Source organism: Choloepus didactylus, chromosome 10 (genome assembly GCF_015220235.1).
Source record: "Choloepus didactylus isolate mChoDid1 chromosome 10, mChoDid1.pri, whole genome shotgun sequence".
NCBI lineage: Eukaryota > Metazoa > Chordata > Mammalia > Pilosa > Megalonychidae > Choloepus > Choloepus didactylus.
The window spans coordinates 107,935,900-107,963,896 of NC_051316.1; the positions used below are offsets into that span (position 1 = coordinate 107,935,900).

At 42.8% G+C, this 27,997-nt stretch overlaps 1 protein-coding gene across 5 annotated transcripts in view; it reads left to right on the forward strand.

Moving 5' to 3' along the window:
- TNC (tenascin C) overlaps nt 1–27,997 on the forward strand; it is a 98,876-nt gene that overhangs the window by 61,136 nt on the left and 9,743 nt on the right. For 3 of the 5 annotated variants that reach the window (XM_037797970.1, XM_037797971.1, XM_037797972.1), the window contains 7 exons: nt 7,103–7,375; nt 15,313–15,435; nt 16,833–16,976; nt 19,147–19,266; nt 20,868–21,011; nt 21,771–21,901; nt 27,557–27,689. In XM_037797970.1, coding sequence (XP_037653898.1) covers nt 7,103–7,375; nt 15,313–15,435; nt 16,833–16,976; nt 19,147–19,266; nt 20,868–21,011; nt 21,771–21,901; nt 27,557–27,689 — 1,068 coding nt within the window. Of the gene's footprint in view, nt 1–5,276; nt 5,550–7,102; nt 7,376–15,312; nt 15,436–16,832; nt 16,977–19,146; nt 19,267–20,867; nt 21,012–21,770; nt 21,902–27,556; nt 27,690–27,997 lie in introns of all 5 variants that reach the window. The other 2 variants (XM_037797974.1, XM_037797973.1) reach the window with 2 other exon arrangements.

Sequence of the window (27,997 nt, forward strand, 5' to 3'; positions counted from 1 at the left end):
GATGTCATATTCAAAGAGGTTTTGTGCATGCTATGTTTTGATTCCTTGGTCATTATGACCTACTCTCTCTCTACCATGATTTTAAATAGTGAAATGGTGGTGTCCCTAGCATGCAGAGAAGAAATACTAAACACATCCCAGGAACCACGTGGGGGGATCCAGTTGATCTCATCTTGGTTTGGAGACTTTTTTTAACCTGGGTGCCTTGCAAACAGACTGCTCTTTTTTTGACACTTACTCCGTCAAGCATGTTTTGTCACCCACTGGTATTTGCCTCAAAGTGTCAGTCTTCTTTGCATCTATCATCTTGTCCAAATCTTGATGCATGTTTTAGAACATTAAATTCAGGGCATTTAACTTTTTGAAAATTTCTGTCTTTCCTGGAAACTGACAGCATGTCAAGGAATTGTTTCAAAGAGTTAGAAAAAGTGGGAGGAAAATGTCCCTAGCTTGCATGGAATATTGATTATGCACTAACTTCTTTTCTCTTTCTGAGTTTTTCTTGCTTCTCACTCTCCACTCTTGGGCAGACAGCTGTAGAAAAAGCTGATCTTGAGACCCAAGGTCTTTTTCTGCCTGGTGAATGTGCTAGCATTGCCCTTCTCTGCCTGATAGCATGAGAAAAGCCACAACATGTATCTGTTATTCAAGAGATTGCTTCTGCAGCAAAATATAGGAACAGATTTGAATTTGGAGAATTTTATATTTTGTGTGGTTGAGGTAACTTGCCAGTGTAGTAGCTGAAAACTAGCAGCATTAGCTTCTCAAGCTAAATGCTAAGTAGGAAATCCAGTGTCATTGCTTATGGCTATATTCTGCTTCTGAGTCAGATTTTTTTGTCCTTAGAGAATTTGTGGTGTTGAGTTATGCTGTGAACTTGTTCAAAGTTTATTCAGTGAGCTCCTTTCCTCTAAATCCCGGAGCTCAAGAAAAACTCCCAAGTCCTCAAACGAAATAGTTTGCTTCTTTCCAACCATGAATTCTGATTCTAGTATCCCAATCCTCCAGGATTGTTGCTATTTGACAGTTGGGTCAAAATCATTTTACTGTTACTATTATTTGATAAATGAGCATTTAGGGAACCAGCCCCATAGACATCCCAGTTCAAAGGACTCCCTACGTTAAATAAGTTGCTCACACAACTGATTGTCTAAACTCCAAAGGAGAAATTTAACCATTGAGAAACCATTCATCTTCCTAAATTATCCAATGCATAGATTTCCTAATGAGAAAATACTATGCCTAACATCAAGTTTTCCTATAACTTTTGCAATTACAAGAATTTTTTAATGGAAGCCAACATTACCTTTATAGCATTTAGAGTATTCAGAGTGTGATGTATATAGATGTAGCATACATTTGGACTTCTAAATACTACAGAGAATTTCTCTTGTATGAATATTAGCTTTTAATTTGTAGAAACCAAATAGATCAAAAGAAAACTAAATAAATACCAATGCAGCATTTTCCAAAGCATGTTCAGTGGAACACCAGCCCCTTGAGATGTTCAAAGAATATTCCTCAGAAAAGGTATCCACTGATGATAAGTTTATAAAATGCTGGATTAAACAAAGTAAAATAAGTTTCTGTACAGAGCCAGCCTTTTAGGACATTCACAATGCTAATATGCTCTATGAGTTTCTAAGGGAAGATACAAATTTCAATGTTTACCATATATCCTTCACCATGGAGCTCTATTTTTTTGGAATATCTTATAGGGCTAGTGACCCATTACAAACTTTGGAAAATGTAGCCTTAATACCCTTTACATTAATCCTATCTAGCTCTCTAATGGATTGTTCACGTAATATATGTCTTCATACATGACTAGCAAATGTCACGTCTATACTTAAAAACAAACAAATCCATGCCTATAGAGAAAGCAATATAATCAATGCAGGTGTAGACACAGCTTTATATACTACTTTCACTGCAAATATTTGGAGCAATAGATGCTTTCATATTCTATTGTTACGTTCTGAAGAATTCCACTGCTTCCTCTAATAATGCCTCTTTCTTTCTCTCTGCCCATGCTCCTTCCCCTTCAGAGCCGGAGCCACAGTTGGGCACACTAGTGTTTAGCAATGTTACTTCCAACAGCTTCAACATGTTGTGGACCACTCAAGCCAGGCCTTTTGCAAAGATTGTTATCAATGTTAGCGATTCTCACTCATTGCATGGGTCCCAGAAGTTGACGCTCTCAGGAGACATACAGCACACTCATGTCACGGGCTTGGTGAAGAACACTGGCTATGACATTAGCGTGGTGGGGACCACCTAGAGTGGAGACCTCACCAGACCCCTCACTGCCTTTGTCATGACAGGTACTCATTCAAAGGTTCTTCTCGCTTGTCTATTTAGAATTCTGACCTGGGGAAAGTGGAGGAAGGTGATAGTAATTCCCTAGAGAAATTCAACCCAAAATACAGTCCTCATTCCATATGTAGACAGCTAAGTGGAAAGAAAGCAGATACTATTGCAAAGAAGAGATCTTTCACCACCAATTTTAGGAAGTGAAGACAGTTTGCCACAGTTGTATAAAACTTTCAAGAATTTCCGTGTCGAGTTTTATAGGATGCCTGAGCCACAGTTTGGAGAGTCTGGCTAAACAGTGAACTCTAAGTTGCTAAAAGCTTAAGACAGGATTTTTGCCCATAAATCGTGCTATACAAGACAGTCTGTGAACTACCTGCCCCAGAAATATATATTTTCCTTTAAAAATGATACTTTTTCCTAGTATTGACATCTACAACAGATTAATAAAGTACAAACTGGTATAACAGATTAATCCCATGTTTAATTAAACCTTACCCATTCATTAAACTAGACTTTTAACTACTCTTTGAATTGCTTAAGATGAACCTAAATTGACAACAAAGACTGAGAATGTCAATTTACCAAATCTCTGGTGGGGGAAAAAAAAAAACAACACTCAGAAAATATTTAAAAGTCTCTTATCTTCCCCAGTGATAATTTTCAGGAGCCTGACTTTGCTGTCTGATTTTCACATTGAACTAGGTCTCTCCTATGGTCTAAAATGCCATAAGTAAGATATGTTAATAAGTGCAGCATGGTGTCCTGGGAGAATGATGATTATGAGATCGGGCCTGTCCGGTTTCTAATACCCTCCTACTACTTTTTAGCTACATAACCTCGTCATGTTTCTTAGCTTCTTTCAACCCCCGCATCCTTATCTATGGAGAGTAGACACCACTGGCACCTCTCACGGCCTTGTCTCAGAGATAGGTGGAAATGATGCAGTTTAACTCCCTGGGACCCAGGTGGTATTTTACAGATGCTGAGTCCATTCTGCTATCTCCCAATAATATGAGGAAAGCTGTTTTCTGGAAAATAAACAACAGCCTAAGGAGAAACAACAGACCTATGCAATCATGACTTTCCTGTTATTTTTAAGAGAACATTGGACATGTATGTAAGGTTAAACTAGTTCTTTTTCTTATCCAGTTATCTACTGTGAACCAAATTGTTCAGATGAGTCTCCAACTGCAGAAAATGGTCATTTCTCAAGGAAAAAAAAAAAAAAGTAGCCAGGAGATGAGAATCTGCCCAGGAGGGAATAAATTCCCACCAAGCCCTTACTTGTAGCCTCTTGCAGGACCTCCCACAGAATAGAGAGGAAAAAGGAGTATGGGAGAGTTCAGCGTGGGGAATCCGAGATCCAGTTACAGTATTGTCTCAGCTAATCCTTAATGTGAAAAGACTCTGCATTTTAAAAGAAGCATATTTGAAAAGAAAACAACAGAGCAGGAGGGATTATAAATACCAAGCCCTTGATTTACTAATTAGCCTGAACGCCCTCATTTTGATCAGAATCCATAGCTTTGATGGTGAGGAGGTGCAAAGAGGCCAGCTATCAAAAAGAGACGCCACTTAGCTAAACAAAGCCCAGTAACAGAATTTTAGACTCTCTCAGACAAAGAATCCTGTTTGCACAGTATATGTGATTTTTTTTTTTTTTTTTTTTTTTGCCTTTGATAGAGTTATGATTCTTTGGAGATCTTTATGTGAGAAAAAAATACTTCAAAATAAACACGAAGTGTTTCAAAATAATTACAGGAAGTCCAAGCAGCAGCAAAAGTTTAATCTCTGCATAGGGGATGAGGGTGATTTTTCATTTGTTTGTTCAGTCACCAAATATCTCTTTTTCTTTATGTCCTATAATGTAAGGTCATTTGTCTCTTTGAAAGTTTCCATTTAGCTGCAATGGAAAAGAAGGTTCTAAACTGGATGCAGTTAAAGCAGGTTTGGCCCTGGAATTTCCATCCCCATGCCTCCTCTGATAAAAATAAATAAACTGGCCATTACTTTGCTTTGTTTTACTAGAGGGAAAGTGCTGAACCTTCTACACTAATCCTACTTATGCCTCAGGACTTGCCAGGACTGATGGGGTCTACTAATTAGATGTTGGGTTGGGGTATGAAAAGAACTTTGGACTTGGAGTCAGAAGACTTTGCCACTTACTTGCTGTGTGATCTTGCATACATCGCTAGACCTCTCTGTTCCCTTAGATGTCAGTGGGGGAGTGGTGGGCACAAGAAGGTGGCAATAGTTACCTTATAGTGTCATTGTGAGGATGAATAGAATAATGGATGTGAAGCCTTGTCAATCAGGAAGTATGGAGAGAAACAGCGATATAAGTTCTCTCTTTTTGCAAAACTCAATGTGCGAAAAGACCCGTTAGCACCTGAGAAATAAGTCAGGACACAGATGTTTGGTGAATGAATGAACAAACAATGATGACAGAACTTAAGATTGAGACATGCCCCTGTCTCCTAACTTTACCAAGAAAGCAAAGCAGCAAAAAAATTAATAAATCTTCATATCTTAAACTGGATACCATGAATTTTTCATTTTGATACATGATGAATCTTAATTCCTCCTCTTTATCTCAGCTTGTGAGGATGTGTCACTAATTGGCTTAATTCAAAATGTGGGCTAGTATCAGGATAGAAACATAGGAAGGGTACTGAAAGGGGAGCCTATTTGCAAACATGTACAAGCTCTGTGCTTTTGGCCAAGTGTATCCACTTCCTTGCAACTAAGCTTTCTCATCTGTAAAATGGGAATAATAGCTACCTCATAGACTTGTTATGAGAATCACACCAGATTGCACCATCTGGCACCCAGTGGGCTCCTGCTGAGTATTCATTTTCTGAGCATATAACACATTTAATGATTGATTGGGTATCAGTGTTCTTGTGCTATCCCAGTCAGTGCTGCTAACCTGAGTTATTTTCACCCCTCCCTTCTTTCAGAGGCCCTGCCCCTTCTGGAAAACCTAACCATTTCCGACATTAATCCCTACGGGTTCACAGTTTCCTGGATGGCATCGGAGAATGCCTTTGACAGCTTCCTAGTAACGGTGGTGGATTCTGGGAAGCTGCTGGACCCCCAGGAATTCACCCTTTCAGGAACCCAGAGGAAGCTGGAGCTTAGAGGTCTCATAACTGGCATTGGCTATGAGGTTACAGTCTCTGGCTTCACCCAAGGGCACCAAACCAAGCCCTTGAGAACTGAGACTGTTACAGGTATTTCATTCAAGTGAGCCATTCTGTCCCCTTCCTGGTCCTCTTCCATGTGATTCGTCTACCAGATCACTGTTATTTTAACATCCTTGTCCATAACTCCTTATTTAATCCATAGCCATGGCCTGTCTTTTTTGTTCTGTCCACGCTCTCCCTTGTCTTGATGTATCTAATGAGCTCCCCCACCTCCTACCCCAGACATGAGAAGGTCGAAATATGTCCACTTGGTGTCTCAAATCATGTAGATGTCGTCTCCATTTCTCTTGTGTACTTACCTGTCTTCATCCTGGCTGGTCCCCAGTGACATTTCAGCCTTCTCAAAAGAAATATACCAATGGGTATATTTCAAAACCTTATTGAAGGAATTTACCATCTCAAAGTCTCAACTTTGATCTCGACAAACTTATCAGGTGGGCTCATCATTGGAAAACCAAGTGTGAACTTATTATATTGGTGAACAGCTGTATCAGTGAGATTCGTCAACACAGACTAAATCCATAATTTTCTCAAGACTAATAATTCCTAGAGAAATGTAATATTAACAACTTTAACTGTTAGAACTCTGTTTCCCAAAGACTTTCCAGGGACTACTAGCTTCATAGAATTTTCAAAGATCCTACTTGGTAAAGGTGTTCATGCTCAGATAAGTTTTGCAAACACTGAGTTGAACGTAGTTAAACAAAGCTCGTGACTGCAAGGTTTTTCAGAGCATCCTAACGTGCACTGTGCGTCTCTAAGAAGGACTTACCCAAGCAGTATTTCCCAAACTTATTTGACAATGGATACCTTTTAAGGAAGAGGATCTAGCAGGAATAGTTTGCTCTGAGCACTCTTGGGAAACTCAATTCTAAATATACCTTGACATTGAAATTTTCTCTAGTTAAGGCAATGCAAGATGAAACCTTGGGTCCAAAGTATATAGCACAAGAGGTTCCAAGCCTCAGTTCTACCATCTGAACACTTATCTACTGGTTAAAAAGAAAGAAAGAAAAGCAGAAAAAATGAAAGTCAAATGTAGAAGACTTCTTTAGTAAAACAGCTCCAAGAACAAATCAAAAAGATTTTAAAAGCCATTTTGCTCAGGCCCAAGGGAAATATAATCAGCAGTATCATCATGGGCTGCTCTACAGATCGTTAATGCTGGTTTATTTGTCTTTTCAAAAAGAAAAGGAAAAGGTCTTGCAGATGATGGGCACTCGGCCACTGGAAGACAGAGAGCAATGTAAACAAGTTACTGGCTTTGAACTTGTTTAATAATGCATGGGAGGAGCCAAGGCTCAGCCCAGATGTGGATTTATAGAGTTTCTTTTAGGCAAAACTCACATAAGTAGGCAAACACTTGTCTTATGTTGAATGTGTTAACCCCATCTTTCTCTTCTCCCTGCCCCACTAGACTTGTTAATGTTGAATAATTTTATTTTTGATATCTCAGGACACTTCTATCTCTGAGAGCTGGGGCATCACTGCATACTGATACCCCCACTGAGGAGAAGATTGCACTGGCTGGCAAATGATGTTATCTTTCCTCCTTCTTCTATCATTTTCTCCCCCTCTAGAAGCAGAGCTAGAAGTTGACAACCTTCTGGTTTCAGATGCCACCCCAGACGGTTTCCGTCTGTCCTGGACAGCTGATGAAGGAGTCTTCGACAGTTTTGTTCTCAAAATCAGAGATACCAAAAAGCAGTCTGAGCCACTGACAATAACCCTACCTGCCCCTGAGCGTACCAGGGACATAACAGGTCTCAGAGAGGCCACTGAATATGAAATTGAGCTCTATGGAATAAGCAATGGAAGACGATCCCAGCCTGTCAGTGCTAGAGCAACAACAGGTACAGTAAATGCACAGGAGAGAACAGAAAAGTCACACCTTGGGGATCTTCTTCTCACAGGGCTGCATAATTATAAGAGTTTGGGACTTAGACATGCCTGGGCTCAGAAACTGGCTCTTTCAGTTCTAGACTGTATAACCTGGGACAATTTGGTTACTTTTTTTTGGAAAAGGAGCATAATGCCATTTACTTAATAGGATTGTGAGGATTAAATGGGATAATTCATGTACAACACACAGCAGAGGGCAGGACACACAGCAAGGGCCCAGCAAATGAGAGCTATTAATATTTTCCTCATCATTTTAATTCATGCTTTTTTTTCTTTTTAATTAGAAAGACTCTTCCTCTTTCCTATTATCTCATCCCATTTTACCCAGGGATACATTTCCTTGTTCTTCGGTAAAACATTTAAGAGACTCTTCAGGGGATAATGGCTATGTGGCATCACCACTTATAAAGATTAATATTTATAAAATGCTACTGTAAGCGATCAGTACCGTGACCCACAAGGAACAAAGAAGGGAGCTGGCAAGGTTGGCAGGCTACATTTGTGTAACACTGCTGCCATTCCTGACACTCACTAATTATTCAACACTCACAGCAAGTCTACAAGGCCCCCAAAGGGGAAAATAAAAGCCCTCTTCCCTATGAGCCACCTTGTTTCAAGGAGAAAAAAAAAAAAGATGGTTAATAAGTTGACTCTTTATAAAAATAATACTAAGAATAATGTGATTCTTTAGAAGGAGAAGGCCCGGCAGGTGGTATGAATTCCTTCATAAATCTTAGGGGGGTGCAGAAACCTATCATTCACTAGAGACAGATACTTCAAAGAGGATCCAGAGGGGGATAATCACAAGGTCACATGGTTAGAATAAAAGAAACCTTGGAAGTAACAGAGCTCAGCCTCTTCTGTTTGTGCATGAGGATTCTGCTGTCCAGAGAGGTGAAGGGCTTGTCTAAGGACACACAGCTAGAACCCAAAAGACCAACTTACTTTAGTACTATTAAATACAAGTGGGCTAGATTGCAGATAATCAGTGACTGTGCATTCTTGCCTTCTCCGAAACAGGCATGGAGCACAGCATTAGCCAAAACCCTCCCCACTTTTTCTAGAGATGGGTGCTTTATTAGGTCAAGTTGCAGGACCTAGCAAGTTCCAAGAAGCCACCTGTAGACGTTACAATCAGCATCTGCAGACGCGGAGGGAAAGCTGAGATCCTGGCAGCAGCTTAGCCAGAGGAGAGGCCCTGTTCCTTATTAGCAGGAACAATACAAGTCCCTGTCTCGTTCTCTCTGCGGCTGCCCATAAAACGAATCCAGAGCAGAGGCAGAGCCTGATTTTGACCTTGGTTTATAAACAGTGTTTTCAAAGTTTACTTCGATCACTGGTTTTGTTTGGCTGAATTTTTTTTTTCCTGGGGGCCTTGCATTTCTAAAGCACAAAAGACAATGAATAAATCATGAGTTTTGTTTTTTTTTTTTTAAAGAACAAAAGAAAAGACAGACCTGCTGTCCCCAAAAGACATCTCTTTGATTTCCTTCTCTGGAGCCTTGTATTTCACATCAAAGAGAAGAGTGTGTTTGCACACGCATATGTGCTTCTGTGCACACATGTGTGTCTGCACACATATGTTCAAGTACTCAGGAGGGGCAGGGAAGGGGAGTCTAATTTCCCCCTTCACTCATCACCTTTATTGAAATGTCCCCTTCGTTTTTCCGCCCTTTCTCCTCTTCTCTCTTTCCTTCCTTCCACAGTTGGAACCCTTTCTCTGAGACATGCTAGGCCTTTTTGTCCTGGTAATGAGCTGCTCCAGCTCCTCTCCCCCCACGGCGCCTCTGCCTGAGTACAGCCTGCCTTCCCCAAGGACCCCAGGAGGGAGGGCAGTTACGAGCAGAGTATCCGAGCAGTTCAGGTGCGGCCTTTGGGCAGATCCTTGGAGTCTGTTCCTGGCTCTGCCTCTCACAAGCTGTATGACCTTGGGCAAGTCTCTTTTCCTCCCTGAGCCTCAATCCTCATCTGGAAAATAGAATTTACCTCAAAAAATAGCCATGAGGTTTAAATTAGGTAATTAATGTTTAGTAAATATTTAGCAGAGTTTCCTTGCCCATTTTAACAATGTTAGTTGAATGGTATGTTTGGGGTTGTTTAAATCTTTTTTTAACAGGCTGCTTGGTCCAAAATTGAAAAGGTAAAAAAGGATATACAGTGAAGTCTCTCTACCTCCCACTATGCCTTTGACACCTTATCCAGAGGCAACCAGTGTTACCAATTTCTTGTGTGTCCCTCCAGAAATAGTCTATACAAATAGACAAAACTAGGTATAAAATTTACTTTCCTTTTTTACCCTTTTCTGGATGATGATTAATATATTACCCACTCTTTTACACTGTTTTTTTTTTAACTTATGAATAAACTTCAGAGATAATCCAATATACATTATTTATTTAACCTTTCCCCTAATGATGAACAATTAGGTTACTATTTTATTGTTCTTTCTGTCAATCCAAACACTTGCAATGGCTCCTCTTCCCCTCTGTTGTCTGAATTATTTTTTTCAGGAGTTCTTAATTCCTCTTTGGGAGGTGTAGAGTTGCCAGGAGCTTCTTTTGCCTCTGGGGTGTTAAATGCCAACATGCTTCTGTGGACCATCTCAAGTGTCCCAGAATAGGCAGAAAAGAGGAAAGAAATCCCGGCAGCAGGGTATGATGATATTGACGGTCTCTTCTGGAGGTTCCTATTGTCTACCTAGTGCTCAGAGAGAGCAGCTAGAAATGTTTTCTTAAGCTGTCTCCCTTCCCACACCAAGACACACACTCCTAGGGCTTTCACCCGAGGCCAGAAGGCTAGTGGGATGGGGTCAATTTGGGAGATCCCCTTCTTCCAATTCCCAGAATGTTCCCCCACCCCACCCCACCTTTTCCAGCCAGGTAGTCTCTTGAGTCCTCAGTTGAGTTCCAATTCAGATACATTTGAAGCCACATACCACAGAGTCACACTGACAGTGTACTCAGGGCCAGATGTCAGCAGATCTGCAGAGACACTTGCTTGGTGAGCATCCTGTTGGGGATTGAATCGTGTCTCCCACAAAAGATCTGGTTCCGTGGGTATGAACCATTATAAATAAGACCTGTGACGATGTTATTAGTGAAAGCGTGCTCCAACTGAATGAGCACAGGCCTTAATCTAATGGGGCTGAAGTCTTTAGAAGCAGAGGAAATTTGACCTGGAAGAGAAGCCACAGGAAGATCAAGGAGGCAGAAGTCAATGGAACCCAGAGAAAAGAGAAGTTAGTGCCATGTGCATTGCCGTGTGACAGAGAATCCAAGGACAAAGGATTGCCGGCTGCCAGCCCCTGAATGCTACAGTCTTTGGGGAGAAAGCATCGCCTTGCTGATGCCTCAATATTGGACTTCTCCTAGCCTCACAACCGTAAGCCAATAAATTCCCATTGTCTAAGCCCATTCACTGCATGATATTTGTTTTAGCAGCTGAGAAACTGATACAGTTTTTTGTACTGGGAAGTAAGATGTTACTATGAAAAATACCTAAAAATATGGACATAGCTTTGGAATTGGGTAATGGGTAGAGGCTGGAAGAATTGTGAGGTGCTTGGTAGAAAAGGCCTGGATTGTTTTGAAAAGACTATTGGTCGAAATATGGACGTTACAAGTCCTTCTATTGAGGCCATAGAAGGAAATGATGAATGTGATATTGGAAATTGGAGGAAAGGTCATCCTTGTTGTAAAGTAGCAGAGAACTTGGCAAAATTGTGCTCTGATGGTGGATTGAAAGTGGAATTTATAAGCAATGAACCTGGATATTTAGCTGAGGTTTCCAAGCCAAGTGCAACCTGTCTTCTCCTTGAAGCTTATAGTAAAAAGTGAGAGGAAAGGGGTAAGCTGAGAACTGAAATCTTAAGCAAAAGAAACCGGAAATTGATGGTTTAGAAAAGTCTGAGCCTATCCGGGTAGCATGCTCTGAAACCAGGACCAGAAATGGCTCTGCTAGGGATCTCCCTTGGCTTTCAGGAAGTGAGTCCCATGTGAGGGCTTAGCTGAACAATCCTTTGCTAAAGAAGGTGTGGCTGAACATGACTTCAGTCAGCCGTTTCAGTGGGAGTCAGGATTGGCAATTTGGTTATCCAGGAAGGCTCTGAAGAAAGTTCTGTTGTCTGGTGGTTTGGATCTCCTTGAACTGCAGGCAAACCCAGCAAGGTTTTTGCAAAATTTGTATAAGCAGAACCCCTGCCAGCTGGGACTGAAACGGACATAGAAAGGATGAACTGAGGGAAGAATGACTTCAAAGACAGAACCATGGAAGCAAGGGCTGGACCTAACAGATCCCTTAAGGTGAAGAAAGCAGGTGCACCCACGTGGACCCCCTTGCTCAAGGAAAGTGCCGTCGCTTCAATTCTTGAAGAGGGTAGGGTGGCCCCAGTGTGCCTGGAGAGCCTGGCTGCCACCCCAATGCTGGGAGAGAGTGGGACCTTCCCCCAGTGGTTGGGGAGAGCCTGACTACTGCACAAGTGCTTGGAAGGGGTGGCGTTGCTGCTCCATCAGGCCTGGAGAACAAAATATCACTCCATGGATGACTCTCAGACCTTGAAATCTAACGGAGTTTTTTCCCTGCTGGGTTTTGGATTTGTTTAGGACCCATGACTCCTGTTTTCCTTACAGTTTCTTTCTTCAAGATTGGAATGTCTACCCTATGCCTGTCCCACCATTGTATATTAGAAGCAGACACCTTATTTTCTAGGTTTCACAAGTCCATCAGACTGAGGAATTTTGTTCCAGGATGGACAATATCCATAACTGATTTTGAAGAGACTTTATACTTAGTTAGCATTGTTACTGAAATGACTTAAGGCTTTTGGAGACGTTGTGATGGGATTAACATATTTTGCATGTCTTTTGGGGTCATGACATGCCAGAGGGCAGACTGTTGGGGATTCGGGCATATTCAGGTCCCAACCCTTCGTCCTGTAGATGTGAACCCCTTTGCAAATAGGATCTTTGAAGATGTCATTAGTTAAGCTGTGCTCAAACTGAGCGAGTACAGGCCTTAACCCAGTAAATGCTGAAGTCCTTATAAGCAAAGGAAATCAGACACAAGAAGAGAAGCCACAGGAACAGCAAGAAACAGAAAGTCAACAAAACCTGGAAGAGAAAAAGACATCACCACGTGCATTGCCATGTATCAGAAAACCCAAGGACCAAGGATCACTGGCAGCCAACCCCAGGATTCCAGTCTTTGAGGAGAAAGCATTGCTTTGCTGACACCTCAATTTTGGGCTTCTCCTAGCCTCAAACCTGTGAGCCATTCAATTCCAGTTGCTTAAGCCAACCCATTGTATGGTATTTGCCATCACAGCTAAGAAACTAATACACCTCTCTTCCATATGATCAACCTCTTTGTGTTGGGCAACTCTGGCCCTGACTCATGTGCTCCCCCGTGAGGCAAAAAGATGAAAACTGCCAATTATATACACATACTCCATGCCGTGCACAACAAGGGGACTGACACACATTGTCTCACTGAATCTCATGGCACAGGCAGATGAGGGGGTGTCACGGTCAGCCCCATCTCACAGATACAGAAACTGAGACCCAAGAGGTTAAGGTGTTTCCAGCTAGTAAGGCCAGAGTGGAATTCAAACCCAGGTCCGTTTAACTTCAAAATGCTTGCTCTTAAACCGTACTGGGTGCAACAGCTGTCTCCTTAGTCTAGCACAGGAACTGCCACATACTGTGTTGAATAAGTATATGTTCATAGGAGAATGCATTCTCAAAAATGATTATCAAGAGACACATATTTAAAGGCATTTGTACCAGATTTGGGGAGGCAACTTTTTATGTAGAGTGGCAGATAGCAGCCCACTTCAACCTCCTTGAGAGTTTTAGCAATTCCAGATGTTCCCCTATTGGAATTTGTTTGTTTGTTTTTTTAATCAACAAGTCCCCTCAAAAAGAGAGACAGGAGTCATGGACTTTCCTGGGGGTCCCCAACTTTTCAGTGGGTGTAATTTAGTTGCTCTATGAAGCTCAATCTTCAGGTTCCAAGTGCCTGTCTCCTCTGCTGTGACACTGGAGACTTGGGGGCCCTATTTACACAAAAGATGTATTAGAACAACAAATAATCTTTTACTCTTAAGATCTTCTGTCTAAAAGTATCACCCCATTGTCCCTGGAATCCACCATTAACACATCTTTCCTTCAGGTTGCTCATGGTTGTCTTCCTGCTGCCACTTTTTCCAAGCACTGCCCCCAGGAATGTGTGATGATTGGCACCACTAACACAACAGCATAAGAGATGGGGCGGATATTATGGCCATTTTGCAGATGAGACAGCTGAGATCTAGACAGGAAAGCTGTGATCACAAGTTACACCTTCTAAACTGTCAGGACCTGCACCAGTGGGGTTTTCAGTCAGAGCAAAGGGCAGCATGGCCCAGGCTGGCTGTGGGAGAGCAGAGCCTCAGTCCCTGAGCTACCCACTTCACTGGGGTTTCTTTCTCAGTTGCCCTCATTTGGGACTTTCCTGGGGACTGCCTCAGAAGCTAGTGTGGCCCATGGAGGAAAGAGTCACATGGGAAATAGAGTAAAGGGAAAGCAATGGTGTCTATTGAATTTGTACTGCATGCCAGATGCTGTACTAGGGGTTTTAAATCCATTATCTCATTGGAGCCTCACAACATTGCCTTGGTAGTTACTGCTCTTCACACTGGATAGATGGGGCAACTGAGGTTCACAGGGGCAAAGTGACCTTCCCAAGGTTGCCCAGCCTCTCAATGGTATTTAGATAATCAAGATATTTTAAGCCCCAGAGCCCTGTGGTTTCTGAAGCTTTCCATAGAAAGAACAAAAACCCAGGCAGACACAGAGTCTGGTGATGGCTACCAGGTCACAGGAGAAAGCCATAGCAGGAGATACCTTAGATGACAGGAAAATATAGAAATGGGGGTAAGTACCCTGGTCTCCAAAGTGGGCTGTGGGATTTGGAAACTTAATGACCAATGTGGATTGGAGAAGATAAAGGAGGAGGAACTGAGCTCCCTGGAGACCTGAAAATTGTTTCCTGAATTCTCCAGTTAGGCACAGTCAGCTGAAGAGGGCAAAGATCTGAGCCAAAAAATACAGAGATAAAAGCCAAAGGAAACTGAGTTTGTGGGGAGGCAATTAAGGAGCAGAAACTGCCCCTTGCCTATGGCTTTCCCACCAGGTAGACCCAATGTTTGTTGGGTATTTGCTTTGGTAACAGGCCTGAGGTCACCACCCTGGCTTTGGACCTCCTTCCAGTTCTGGGAATGGGCTTGTCAAGGTCAGTTTCCATGTGAACGCTGTTTCCAGGATCCCAAAACTGTACTCAGCTCTGTTGCCCAATCCTGGGACCCAGAAAGATCACATTACAAGAATGTTCACTGGGGAACTGAGCCTCAGTTTGCTCATCTGTCAAATGGCTACAACTACACCTTCTTCATGACAGTTGACATATGAGAATTAAGTAAAAAGGAACACGTGTGAGGGGACTTTATGAGTTGCAAAGAATTCTGGAATTGTCAAGTCTCAGTATTATTTTATAGAAGGAACTAGAAAGCAAAGATTTGAAAAAATGCTAAAAATTAAAATAAAAGGGGTCATATTCCAAGCCACGTATCCACCCCTACCCATTACTTGCTTGGGAATCATGTACGGTGCTGACTTTCTCCTTGAATAAAATCTAATAGCTGCTCTACAGCACTGGACCCTGAATCCAAATGATGGAGCAATTGTTTCAGTCAAGTCACAACCTGACCACAGATCACAGCCTTCATCCTAAAGGTTTGGTTCACACACAAATTCTAGATACTGAGTATTCTGGTTTAGGAATCCAAGGAGAATCACTAATATGCATGATAGTTAACTGTTTGGGGGCTTCTCTTGTGCTTTCTCCTTGACAGCCATGGGTACCCCAAAGGAAATCATTTTCTCAGACATCACTGAAAACTCGGCCACCGTTAGCTGGATGCCACCTACTGCCCAGGTGGAGAACTTCCGGATTACCTACGTGCCCATTGCAGGAGGTAGGAAACTGGGAGCTGGGGCAGGGGGCAGCCTGAAGGGTTTATGTAGAATGGTGAGAACAACCCTGATAATTCCCCTTTTCTCAAACATCAGGGTCAAAGGAAACTAGTTCCCTATTTTTGAGATCATGTGGAGAAACCCCAGTTATAAAGTGCTATGAGATCCTTGGAAGAAACTACCTTGTAAATAAGAGTCTTTTCAGCCTTAAGATTCTAAAATGCCACAAGAAATCATCCCCCCATATGTTTACACACAATGACAGAGGACTCTAAACACCTGGCCCTTTTTCTCTTGGAGCCGACTCTTCTGGAAAGCTGATCTTGATGTGGATATGAGTGAGGTCTTGCCCATGGGATCCCAAGTCTATGAGTCTCAGTATAGGATGGGGAATTGTGACTTACAGGTTCAGGGGTGCTAGTTCAGCACTTCCTTGGGTTCAAAAGGATAATGTTCTGTTGACATGAAGCTCATTCAATTTAACAGCATGAGTAGAATCAAAGTGTCATGAGCAGGAGCCTTGCTCTGACCCAGGCTGGCCGGTCCGTGCCTGACACATTGAATTCTGGTGCCATACTTTAAGTAGAGTGACTCGAGACCATGTTGCGTGAGGAACCGATTAAAATCCAGGGTCATTTAGTCTGCAGAAAGGAAGGTGCAAGGGACATGGCATTTGTCTTTGAATTTCTGAGAAGTGTAATTTGCCCCATGGATTACAATGGAAACCACAGGGAGGAAGCATAGTCAAATCTGCCTGTAGACATTGGCAGGTGGTGATCTTCCTGCTAGTGGAAGTGTGTAAAGAGAGGTTAAGTTGGTAATCTCTTCAGAGGAATGCTGTAATGTCTCTCTGGGGAGTTTGATATTCAAGTTCTTCATCAGCCCTGGAATTCTAAGAAAAATAAACTCTGAACTTCTTAATAAATGTAAGAGTACAACTTAACTATGACCACCTTCTTTTTTTAAACAGTAGAATTTTTGCTAGTAGGAAGAATTTCCCAGGAGGAAGCCTATATATTTCTAAGCCAAGAAAACAGGTTAAATCACATATACAATACATAGTGAGCTTTCTGTATTCTTTGTGGAAAACAAAATAAAGAAAATCAAATTTGCACAACATGCCAGCACTCTACTGAATGGAAACTTGCCATTTTTAGTACACTGTGACTTCATGTTTTTCCTCCCCTGGCTTGGTTTTTGGCATCGACACCAATAGAAAGTGCATTATACAAAAAGTAAGCCCTCTTCCCTTATGCCAGAGGGTAGGAGCAAATAAGAAGTCAATGATACTGGGTAAAGCTGTGGTTTCATCCTGAAATTGGATACACCCACTCCTGGGGCAACAGTGAAGGAGCCTCAGTGAGGTCCCCTATTCCTGATCTTGCTTCTATTGTCTTAGGAACGCCCTCCGTTGTAACTGTGGATGGGACCAGGACTCAGGCCAAGCTGGTGCAGCTCATTCCCGGGGTGGAGTACCTTGTCAGCGTCATTGCCACAAAGGGCTTTGAGGAAAGTGAACCTGTCTCGGGGTCTCTCACCACGGGTACGTTTTGTCTGTTTGCAGACACTTCTTGTGCACACTACGTAACGTCCCTTCTTTAGCATTTTAGCTCATGATTTGGCAGCTGGTAGGAAATTTTTTATTTATGAAAAGTAACGGAAAATGGACTGGCTTTGGAGTGCCAGAGACCTCATTCCTGGGCCATCCCTGGCCTGTTGTGAGTGGGGTCCCTCCTCAGCCTTCCAGGGTCTCATTCATTTGGGACTCTTGGAGAAGAAAAAGCTAAGGTTCGGAAGTCATACCAACCGGGGCTGAAATCCCAACTCTACCCCTGACTAGCTATGTGAGCTAGGAAGTGATGAGCTGTCAGTTCATTTCTCTGGGGTCCAGGTCCCTTCTCTGTGAAATGGATATAATTCTACTTTCCTTGCAGAGTACTGTGAGGATGGCATGAAGCTATGTAAAACATCTGTAAGTGTAAATGATTGTACTCGATAGTCCACCACCTCCTCCCCGACCCTTCTGGTACAAGATCGTTTGCAAGGACCCCTTACCATAGGTGCTTCACACACACCTGCAGTGGTTACAGCTTTAAAGCAGCCGTTCTCTATTTGGCAGCTACTATCTTCCAGGCACTGTTGCTAAACCCTTCATGTTTAATCCCACAGCTATTATCATCTCCATTTTACAGAAGAGGCAAGTGAGACCCAGGAAAATTAAATACCTTGGCCAAGGCCATGTAACTAGTAAATGCTGGAGGCAAAGTTGAGCCTAGGTCAGTCTGAGTGCAAAGTCCATGCTCCTCTGAAATAAAGGCTTATTCTCCGATTATAACCTGATTTGTACCGTACACTGTAAAGAAGGGGGAAATAACAAATTGCATTGAAGGAGAATGAAGTGGAAAATTTCTCTTCAGGCAGCCTGTTACAACCAAGTCCCTAAACAATTTATCCTTTGATATATGAGCAATTACCCAGTCCAACTCATTATAGGGATCCAAAGAATGGGCCTCATAGGAAATTTTAAAAATATCCTAATAGCCTGAAAGAGTTGATAATATGCAATTAAAACATCCCAGCTGAATCCAGAGTCCTGTCTGCCCTGCCCTGCAGGCCTTATTTCCCCCAAAGAAATCTTCCATTCATGGATTCTCCAAGGCAACAGATTGCAAAAGCCAAATGGGTTTCCTCCCAAGGCCCAATTGTCTTTGCCAGTTAAAGGAGATTCTGTACATGCATGATGGAACAGGAAGGAACTCAGAGGCGACAATGTGGACTCCCCACGTTACTTGGCCTCATCCTCACTCTGGCCAGTCAGTTCATCTCTTGGGGTTCAGATTCTTCCTCTGCAAGTTAGCTGAGGACAGCTTCTCTCCATCCTCCCAGGGCTGTCATGAGGGGTCACTGAGTAGTGAAAGCAAGAGGGCAAAAGTTATATCTAGTTTGGCTTCTAAGAAAGAGTCGTTGGGTAGTGGATGTGGTCGGTGAAAAGCAACCGGAGAGAAATACCTTTTGGACATCTGTACTTTCTCAGTGCAGGTCATTTGGAAATCATATCTAAGACTCCAGATACTTTAATAGCTATATTAATAATAACTGCAATTATTGAGAGTTTCCCCAAGCATATTTTCCACACACTGTCTAGTTAATCCTCACAGTAGCCACCTAAAGAGAGTGAAGTTTGGAGAAGGGAAATGATTTTCCCAGACACAGGCACTAAACAGAGAAGTCAAGATGGAACCTGGGTATAGCATGTCCAGGGCCCCTACACAGAGATATCACTCAGAGCCCAGAAAAGTCTCGGACAGTCTCCTGTTTTGGTACGTTCTTTCCCTTGGGAAAATGATAAGAACAGTAATGAGAATCCTTGTGGTGTGTTCAGCCCTTTTCATTTTACAGAGAACCTCTCCATCCACAACATCACATGAAACTCAAACCAGCTCTGGGGATAAGGCCAGGGCAAATTGCTATCCTCATTTCACAGGTGAGGAAATAAATAGGGACCCAAGGTAACCAGGCCAGTGGGGGAAGGAATCAAGGCTCAAACCCAGGTCAGCCTGATTCCAAGCCTGGGACTCTGAGCCAACCCATGCAGCTGGCACTGTGTCCTAAAACCTGGAGTCCAGGAGCTATGCAGACAGCAGGGCAGCTGTGGCCTCATGTCATTCCCCCATCTGCCTCTCTCTCCAACATGTCACCTTCTCTCTTTGTAGCTCTGGATGGTCCATCTCGCCTAGTGACAGCCAACATCACGGACTCGGAGGCCTTGGCCATGTGGCAGCCAGCCATCGCTGCAGTGGACAATTACGTCATCTCCTACACTGGGGAGAGAGGTGAGGTCCCGTCCAAGGCTCTCCCCTCTCTGAGGAGTGTCTGTCCTGCTACAAACTCTTCCCACTCTCCCTTGTCCATGCCATACTTGGGCACAGGATGGCAAAAATATGTGGGTAGGTGAGAAAGGTCAGTAATGTCTTGTGGTTCTTGAATTCGACCTCAGATAGACTCTTGGGCTGGGGCCGGGGTGGGTTGTGGTGTGGACAGGCCTGTTCAGGGGGTGGCGAGGGAGGCTCTACCCATCCCCTCTGCTTGTTGTCAAGCAAAAGAGCGAAAATAAGGTGGCTACATCAAATAAGTCCTGCTGTCTCCTCTCTCTACCGGACAGTGTAAGCTTCTCTCTCTAGGAAGCAGCTGTCATCTCTCACAAAGAAGGAGTCCAGGGTCTAAAATTTTAAGCAGGCTGCCATTGGCAGTGCTGAGAGCCTGAGCTTTTCAGAGACCACAGAGGGGACCCATTGTAGCCAACTTGATTTTAAAAAGAGAAAGTGTTTTTCCTCGGTTCTGCAGCCACCTTTGCTGATTTATCCAATCGGCAGAGTAAACACTTGCTTTGGGCACCAGCAAAGCACAGCTGCTGAAAAGTAAATCAAATACAAATAACAATAAGAGAGAGGAGAAAGAGAGATTACTTTTCAATGAACTAATCCACTATTTTTTAATGAGCTATGCTAAAAAAAAAAATCTATTTTAATTTAAAGTATATGTAAGTCTCATGTTTTATGGTTTAGGACCGTTTTATTTGGAGTGCCAAGACAAGAGGGAACCATAATCTTGCCTGTACCTGGGGCCTCTGAAAATCTTAATTCACCCTGAAAACTATTTAAGAGAATTCTTTGTGAGGACTGAGCAAAGGGGGAAGAGGTGGTTGGGTTTGTTCTTTTTATTCTTAAGCATCCCTGTGAGCAAACACTTCTAAGTCAGGGAAGATGGTGCTGTCTCTTGAACCAACATAAATCAGGGTAGAATTCATGGGAATTATAGAAATTGGATACATGACTACCACAGGGCTGGTCCAGAAGGGGCTGGAGGATGACCAGGAGGGGTGCTCAACTTGTCCAGGATTGCCTGGGAATTTCCCAGTTTTAGCTCCCTGGGAAGCCATTCAGCCCCTGGCAAGCCAGGGCAGTTGGTCAGTTACGTTTACAAAATAAACAAATACACCTGGACACCGAGGTTTGGTTTCCAGGGTTGCAGTGGAGCAGAGAGGCAGCAACCAGACTCTGGGGGGTCTGCTACTGCCCATTCTTGTGATCCCTCAGCCTAATGAGTTGAAAAAATTTGGCAAATCAGAACAGAATTTGCAAATAAGTGAAGGAGAGGGGTTGATGTACACCAGGACAAATGAAATTTGGGTGGCTCAAGCCTTGAGGATGTTACCTGCAACTCTCCTTTAGCTTGTTTCTGTGTCTCTGCTGCAAAGCTCTTCCAGCCAGTGCTCTCCTGACCCCCAGTTCCCCTTCCTTCTGATTTGATGCCTGGAAAAATCCAGTCTCCAAATGATAAATCCTTTGCATATAAAGTGAGCACTCAAAAGAGAGTCTGCTGACAGTTCAGACAGCGAGAGGTAACCGCCTCGATATGTGTATTTTGTGTTTAGTGCCAGAAATTACACGCACGGTGTCCGGGAACACAGTGGAGTATGCCCTGACCAACCTCGTGCCTGCCACGGAGTACACGCTGAGAATCTTTGCTGAGAAAGGGCCCCAGAAGAGCTCAACACTCACTACCAAGTTCACAACAGGTATGGAGGCTCTCCTTTCTAAGCCCCTGCCCTTAGCTTCCACCTTAAACAGTAACCTCCACAACTCTTCTTTCTTAAATCAGGTCCATGCCATGAGAAGACAGCAGCAGCAGCTAAATTCACCCGTGTCCACTCCATTAAGACCTTCAGAAACACACCATTTCCTTTTGACCTTAAATGACCTTCTTCCCCCCACAGACTAGGAAAAGATTTCAAGAGGAGAGCTTTTTAAGTGGAAAACCAGTCCCCACTGGCCCTAAACCCAGTATTTAAGATCCATGTTCTAGGCAGGGAAACATTTTTAAGAGAAAGGCTTTTCAGGCAGGTGTTCCTATGTGACCACTGGGTTTTATACATGGAGATCTTTTCACAAAATTCAGCAAGCAGGGAATGGAGAAACATCTTGGCAGGGGTGAGTGCCAGCATTAGCACTGATCTGTCTTCTTTAGAAACATGGCGATGGTGGTAATTATGTTCACAGCTGTATCTTTCTCCCAAAATCCAGCCAGGGTCCATCAAGATCATGTTGGGCATGGGAAAACCTGGTCTTTGGGAAAAGACAAACTGCCTAGAATTTCTGCCTTTGCAGGTCACACAACTCAGCCTCCTCTTATACAGATGGGGAAGGCTCTTGCCCAAGGTCAGCGGGTCAGTGGTAGGGCAAAGACTTGAATTCAGGCCTCCTGATCCCCAGCCAGGAAGTTTCATCCCTCACTTGCTGACTTACTGGCTATCGAATGTCTTGTCTGTCTTCTCCAGACCTCGATTCTCCAAGAGACCTGACTGCTACTGACATTCAGTCAGAAACTGCCCTCCTCACCTGGCAGCACCCCCAGGCGTCCGTCACCGGTTACCTTCTGGTCTACGAATCTGTGGATGGTACAGTCAAGGTATCTTGATGTATATAAACATCTCTGCACTGCTGTTTGAAGCATTTGAAATTTTCTCGAAGTAGGGATGAATTTAACTGGTGAAGCTGAGGCGCTGAAAACAAAAATCAGTAAGGACTGGATACTGTGCCAGAGTTTCTGAGTCATATGCTCCAGCATCTCTCATTTTAAACAGACCACAGTTCTGACAGCCAGCCAAGGTCAAGAACCATGGCTCACAAGACATGAGGACATTTTAAGAGCTGGAATCTTAGTCCTTTAATGTTTTATTGAACAAAGGCCAAGAGCTTCTGTGTCTTTACCATATATATTACCTCACAAGTAGTATCAATACATTACATACCGCAGTATATATAGCCACATCCTTAGGACATCAGTTGTTAATATTGTTTATGGCTATTGTTAATATTCTTCATAGTCTTTACTCATGAGCTTTTTTCTTTGACTTTTTAGTTTGAAATCATTTTAGACCTACAGACATGTTATGAAAAGAGAGTACAGAGAGTTCCCATGTACCCTTCCTACAGGTTTCCCAAATGTTATCATCTCAGGCAGCCATTATCCAAAACCAGGAAATTAACATTGTTACAATACCATTGACTAATCTACGTTCCAAACTTGAATTTTGACAGTTGTCCTACTCATGCCCTTTATCAGACCCAGAATCAATCCCACATTTCATTTAGCTATCTATATCTCCTTAGTCTCCTCCAAACTATGGCAGTTCCTCAGTCTTTCCTTGTCTTTCAGGACCGGGACAGTTTTCAAGAGTATTGGTCAGTTATTGTGTAGAATTTCTATCAGTTTGGGTTTGTCTGATGTTTTCCAATAGATTGTGACTTTGTGTTTTTTTGGTAAGAATACCACTAGAATGATGTTGTATTCTTCTTGACACATATCAATGACACATGTCAATGATGTTAACATGATTTATTACTTGGGATGTTGACTTTGAACACTTGCTTGGGGTGCCATCTGCTAGGTTTCTCAACTGTAAAGTTATTATTTTTCTCTTTGTAATGAATAAGTGTCTTGTAAGTAATTAATGCAAATATCATTTTGCCCACTAACTTGAACATACACCTGTGATTCTTGCTTGTGCAAATATTTACTGTAGTTTTTGCCTAGTGGTAATTTTCTATTTTTATTTTTATGTTTATTAATTGAAATCCTTCTGTAGGAAAGAACCATTTCTTCTCCCCCATTTAATTATATTATTCATTTAAGTATTTATATAAGTATAGCTTCATGGATATTTTTTATTTTATGGGTTATGATCATTTCTTTTGTTACTCAACTTGGCCAGATTTGGGCATTGGGAGCTCCTTCAAATTGGCCCCTGTGTCCTTTCTCCCTGCCCCCATCATTTTATTTAAACATTTTCTTACTATCTGGTACCACAGGATGTTTTAATCTCATCTTGTATTTTTCCATCCCTGCCCCTGGAATGAACCATTTCTCCAAGGATCCCTTACTCAGGAACCTTTCTTTACAGTTAGTATAAGGAAAAAATTCAGCCGATCAACAATGTAATCCAGTAATCACTGTGAGAGTGGGGAAAAATACATTTGATAACGGAGTGTATTCTTTTTCCCCTGAAGACTGAATAGAGATTTAGTATTTTGTACGTGAGTTAAAAATTACAAGTCAGAATGATTACAGACATCTTTATAAGAGTTGAACTATTCTTTTTTGCTTTACTTTAAATTATTTATCTTTGTTTTGGTTGGATTTGGCCAAAGTCTAAGAAAACATACGCTGGCAGTCTCTGAGGCTCCTTGGGTACTATGGCAAAAGAACATTTACATGAGGAAGAGAACTCAGGTCAGAAAAAGTAACCATTTTTGAAGGGAGCCATTGGCTGCAGAGAAGGTGAGGGAAGACGTGGCACTCGGGGGATGATATCCCCAGATCGGCTGCCCACACTGGGCTGGGAATCAGGGCTTGAGGGCTTGGGATGGGGCTTCTCTTTCCTCTCAGTTATGATATTGTTGTGGGGCAATGAGGTAGAGGTTCAAGGTGGAGATGTGGTTCCTCCAGAGGAGAAGAGGAATTCTGGAGAGCCACGGGGAGGTAGTCAGCTCTCACTTCTAGTCCCACACAGACTCGAGAGCCAGTGCACATGGCAAGTATATAATGGCTGCTTGAAGGTGTTTCTCCCTCCCTTGACTCTTTTCACCAGGACATTTGCTATCGTTCCATCAAGAACAACTAAACTTTGGAACCAGACTGGGGTTTTAAGCAAATTCCAAGGGCTGTAGGCAAGGAGATGGCCTTGCAGCTCTGTATTTATTCGTGCCACACCTGTCTATGCACAGCACCTGTGCTGTGATGAGATGGTCTTAGCACTAGCAGGATGCTTTGCAACTGCTTCTCTTATTTCATGCGGCGTTTCTGTTGGACAGCCTTGCTCAAATGAACACAAATGATCCAGAAATTGGTGGAGGAGGATAAATTAAAATAAAGGAGTGAAGTTGAGCCTGATCATAAGGTCATTTCAATAATAAAACAAAACCATATTTATTTTAGTACACAAAGGACGGGTCCTAGCCCGGGCTCTCTCACTCACTCATTCTATGACATCAGGCAAATCACTATTTCCTAAAAGAAATATACTCCTTCTCTCAGCTCTAACACTAATTTTGACTTAACTATCAAACGAAAAGCATTTGGGGACCACCGATTATATTCCCCACCCACTGCCAGAATCAAAAGAATTAAAAAACATTGTTCTCATGCCTCCCCTCTGAGTGGAGAGAGGGAACTTAAGAAATAGTGGAAGACAGATGCATGGCATAATATTTTTGAAAGAACTCTTACTTTAATTAAAATTAGGCACATTGTTTTAAAAGTTAAATAGTTTTAAAAAAAAGTCTAATAAACAAATGTTGACCCTCATACATTGACTTTCTAATTATAGTTTTGCCCCTATTTCCCATTTCTCTTTTTGTTCAAGATTCTGAGCAAAAAAAAAGTTTTTCTAAACTTGACCTTTCAAATTTGTTATTGAGATTTTACTTTCGGTCACCATGCATTGTATTTCCAACATCTTTTGCTTAGTCTCTTCATATTTGTCTTTTTTCTAACATTTTGTTTGCCTTGCATGTCCTTTCTTCTCTTCCTTTCTAAGAATACGTGTTATTGATATTTTGTTATACAGTCTGCCTTGTGTTTCCTCCAAGTTTCTTTTTTCTGTTTCACCACAGCTGCTTGGATTTGTTTGGTTTGGGTCTCCCTCTTTCATGTTAGAAATTGATCCCCATCTGTCCTTTTGTACTTGAGCCAAGGATGAAATAGCTGAGTAGGAGTTCCAGGCACACAAGCCGGACTTGCAAGCTATGGGGCTTACCGTGGAGTGATCAGGCCAAGTACCCAGTAATTTTGTCCAAATAGCAGGACAGTGAGACTATTTTCTTGAGCTAATCAGTTACTTCAGAGAGAGCCCCTAAAGCCTTCAAACTAAGCCTCCATTTCCACCTTTTGTTTCCAGTGTAGTACCTCAGGCTCACCCCCAACTGGGTCTGATGGATTCAAATCCAGAGTCTCTCTGGCTTAACCTCTCTGTAGAGTAAGCCTCGGCGTTGCACCTGAATGGTGGAAGCACAGTCAGCTGGGTTGTTGGGGTGGGGAAGGATGGAGAGAAGAGATCAGGAGACCTAATGATTGTTACACAGATTTTTTTAGCAAAACTTTGTACAGCCACCTTCCATATTGGTCTTCAAAGACATCTGTTCCTTTGAACCTACTGGACTCTGTGGCATATATTAACCAGACTCTGACAGGCTTTCCCCATTGTGTTTCGTTAGCCCCCAGCTATCTCCATTCTGGCAACTCAGTTGCTGCTCAACCACCCACTTTCCATCTACCAATATTCTAACATTGCATGCCTTTTTCCGTCTCTTCTCCTGTTTCCCTCATCCTTTGGGGTTTATACCTTTTACCCCTTTCCCCTCTTTTTGCTGGATATCAGAAGCAAGCAGAGACAGATGGCTATGTCCAGTCAGCCATGTTTTATCAGAAGTGCACACACATTTCTAATTGCTACCAAGGTCCCTCCTGGAGTTAGTATAACAATGAACTAACTTACTGCAAGTTCTTTCTTTTCTCTGCGTGATAGTCTTCACATCTATAAAATGAGTGAATTTGACTCACCAATTTCCAAAGTCCCTTCCTGGCCAGGCATTCTAAGTTCCTATGTTTATCTAAAGCCATGGCTCTCATTTCAATCTACTCTAATTGCCTAGAAAACAACTTAGCATGACAGTCTAGAGAGCACACAGGTAATTGTATCCCCAAGTAATTTAATGAGCTCAGCTTTTTTACCTGACACTTGATCCTTCCCCCTGGGACCAGACCTGAAGCCTCACAAAGGTCAACTGGGTCACTGGTTAACTTCTCTTCATGTCCAACCCCCAACTTCATAGAGCTCACTCAAGAAAATCAAGGAGAAAAAGTCCTGGACAGGGTGTGTGAAACCAGGATGCAAAACTTTCCTGTGCCACCAAGAAATTATGGCGTTAGAGCAAGTCTCTTAATCTCTCTGAGACTAAATTCCCCCATAAGAGCTATCAGAATAACATACCTGCCCATTCCAAGGATGTGGGAAAGCCTTCCAGGGGCTCCCGTGCTCACTCACCATGCCTAAACCGAGTCTGCCCTATTAGCAGGTTGTAAATAGAATTGTTTTATTTAGTTTACTAGTATAGGTTGGATTTCAATCCCAAGCACAAGGTCATCTGTTAAAAGGTGATCTCACAGAAACTGGATGCTAGAAAGAGGATTTAAAAAGAAAGAGGATCTCTGGCAAACTCAAACTGATCACCTCCTATGGACAGTATCACAGTCACCAGCTGCAGACTACAAGAGTAGTTAGAGGAGGTTTTGTAGCAGCTGCACACTTCTGCCTCTCCTGGACATCTTTATTCTACAAAAGAGACATGCTGGGCCAGCACAAGCCTTCATCATGATATGTCTACTGAGCTAGTGTAATCATCTCCGGACTCAAGAGAACCCCAAACTGACTGCCCATCAGAATCATCTGGGAGCTTCTTAAATAAACACCTTGCCAGGCCCACTTCTGGCTGTTGTGATTCAGTCAGTCTGGGATAGGGCCCAGGCAGCATACTGTTTTAAAGCTTCTCAAGGGGCTGTGATAAAGAGCCATATATAGCAACCCACTGACCTAACAGGTTTCAAAATCTAAATCTTTGTCCCCTGTGTGATTCATCTTGCCACCAGATTAAGCTTCTAAAAGCATCACTGGATTTGTGTCATTCACTTTTTCTAAAACCGTTTGGGGCTCCACCTTCCATATAATGATAAACTTCAAATTCCACAGCTTGACATTTAAGGCCCTTCATGATCTGGCTTTTGCCCACCTCTTCCACTGCTCCCCAACCTGAAATCAAATATGGCTGAGTCATTGCCTCCTCACATTATTTTACCTTGCTCTGCCCCTTCTGGCCCCAGGACCTTCACTCGTGCTGCACCTTCCCCATCTCTGTCATCTCATGAAGTGTGGCGCAGGGTGGGTACTCAATGGACTCTTGTTGATTGAATAAACGAATGGAGGGGAGAATGAACCAATTCATGCATTGTCTATACCCTGAGAATTTCTGTGACCAAAAGCTATTCTATTCTTTCTTCTTCCCTTAGGAAGTCATTTTGGGCCCAGACACCACCTCCTACAGCTTGGCAGGGCTGAGCCCATCCACCCATTACACAGCCAAGATCCAGGCACTGAATGGGCCTCTAAGGAGCAAGCTGATCCAGACCATCTTCACCACAAGTAAGCAGAACCAGGAGAGCGACTGGGGCCTTGAGAGTCTAACTTTGTTGATTGAATCAACCCTCCACTTCCTCTTTGGCCTCTACTTTAAGTTTCAAATAAACCTCTGAAAAGGATCAATTCCTGGCCTCCACCTGGAAGCCCAAGGAATGAATATGGGTACAGAGGGGTGCAGTGAAAGGGAGGGAGGGCTAGAAGTGAGCACGTCTGCATTCAGTGCCCATCTCCCCCACTTACTCTGTGATTTAGCAAAGTTACCTCCATTCCACAAGCCTCTGTCTCTTCATCTGTATGGTGAGATGAGTAAT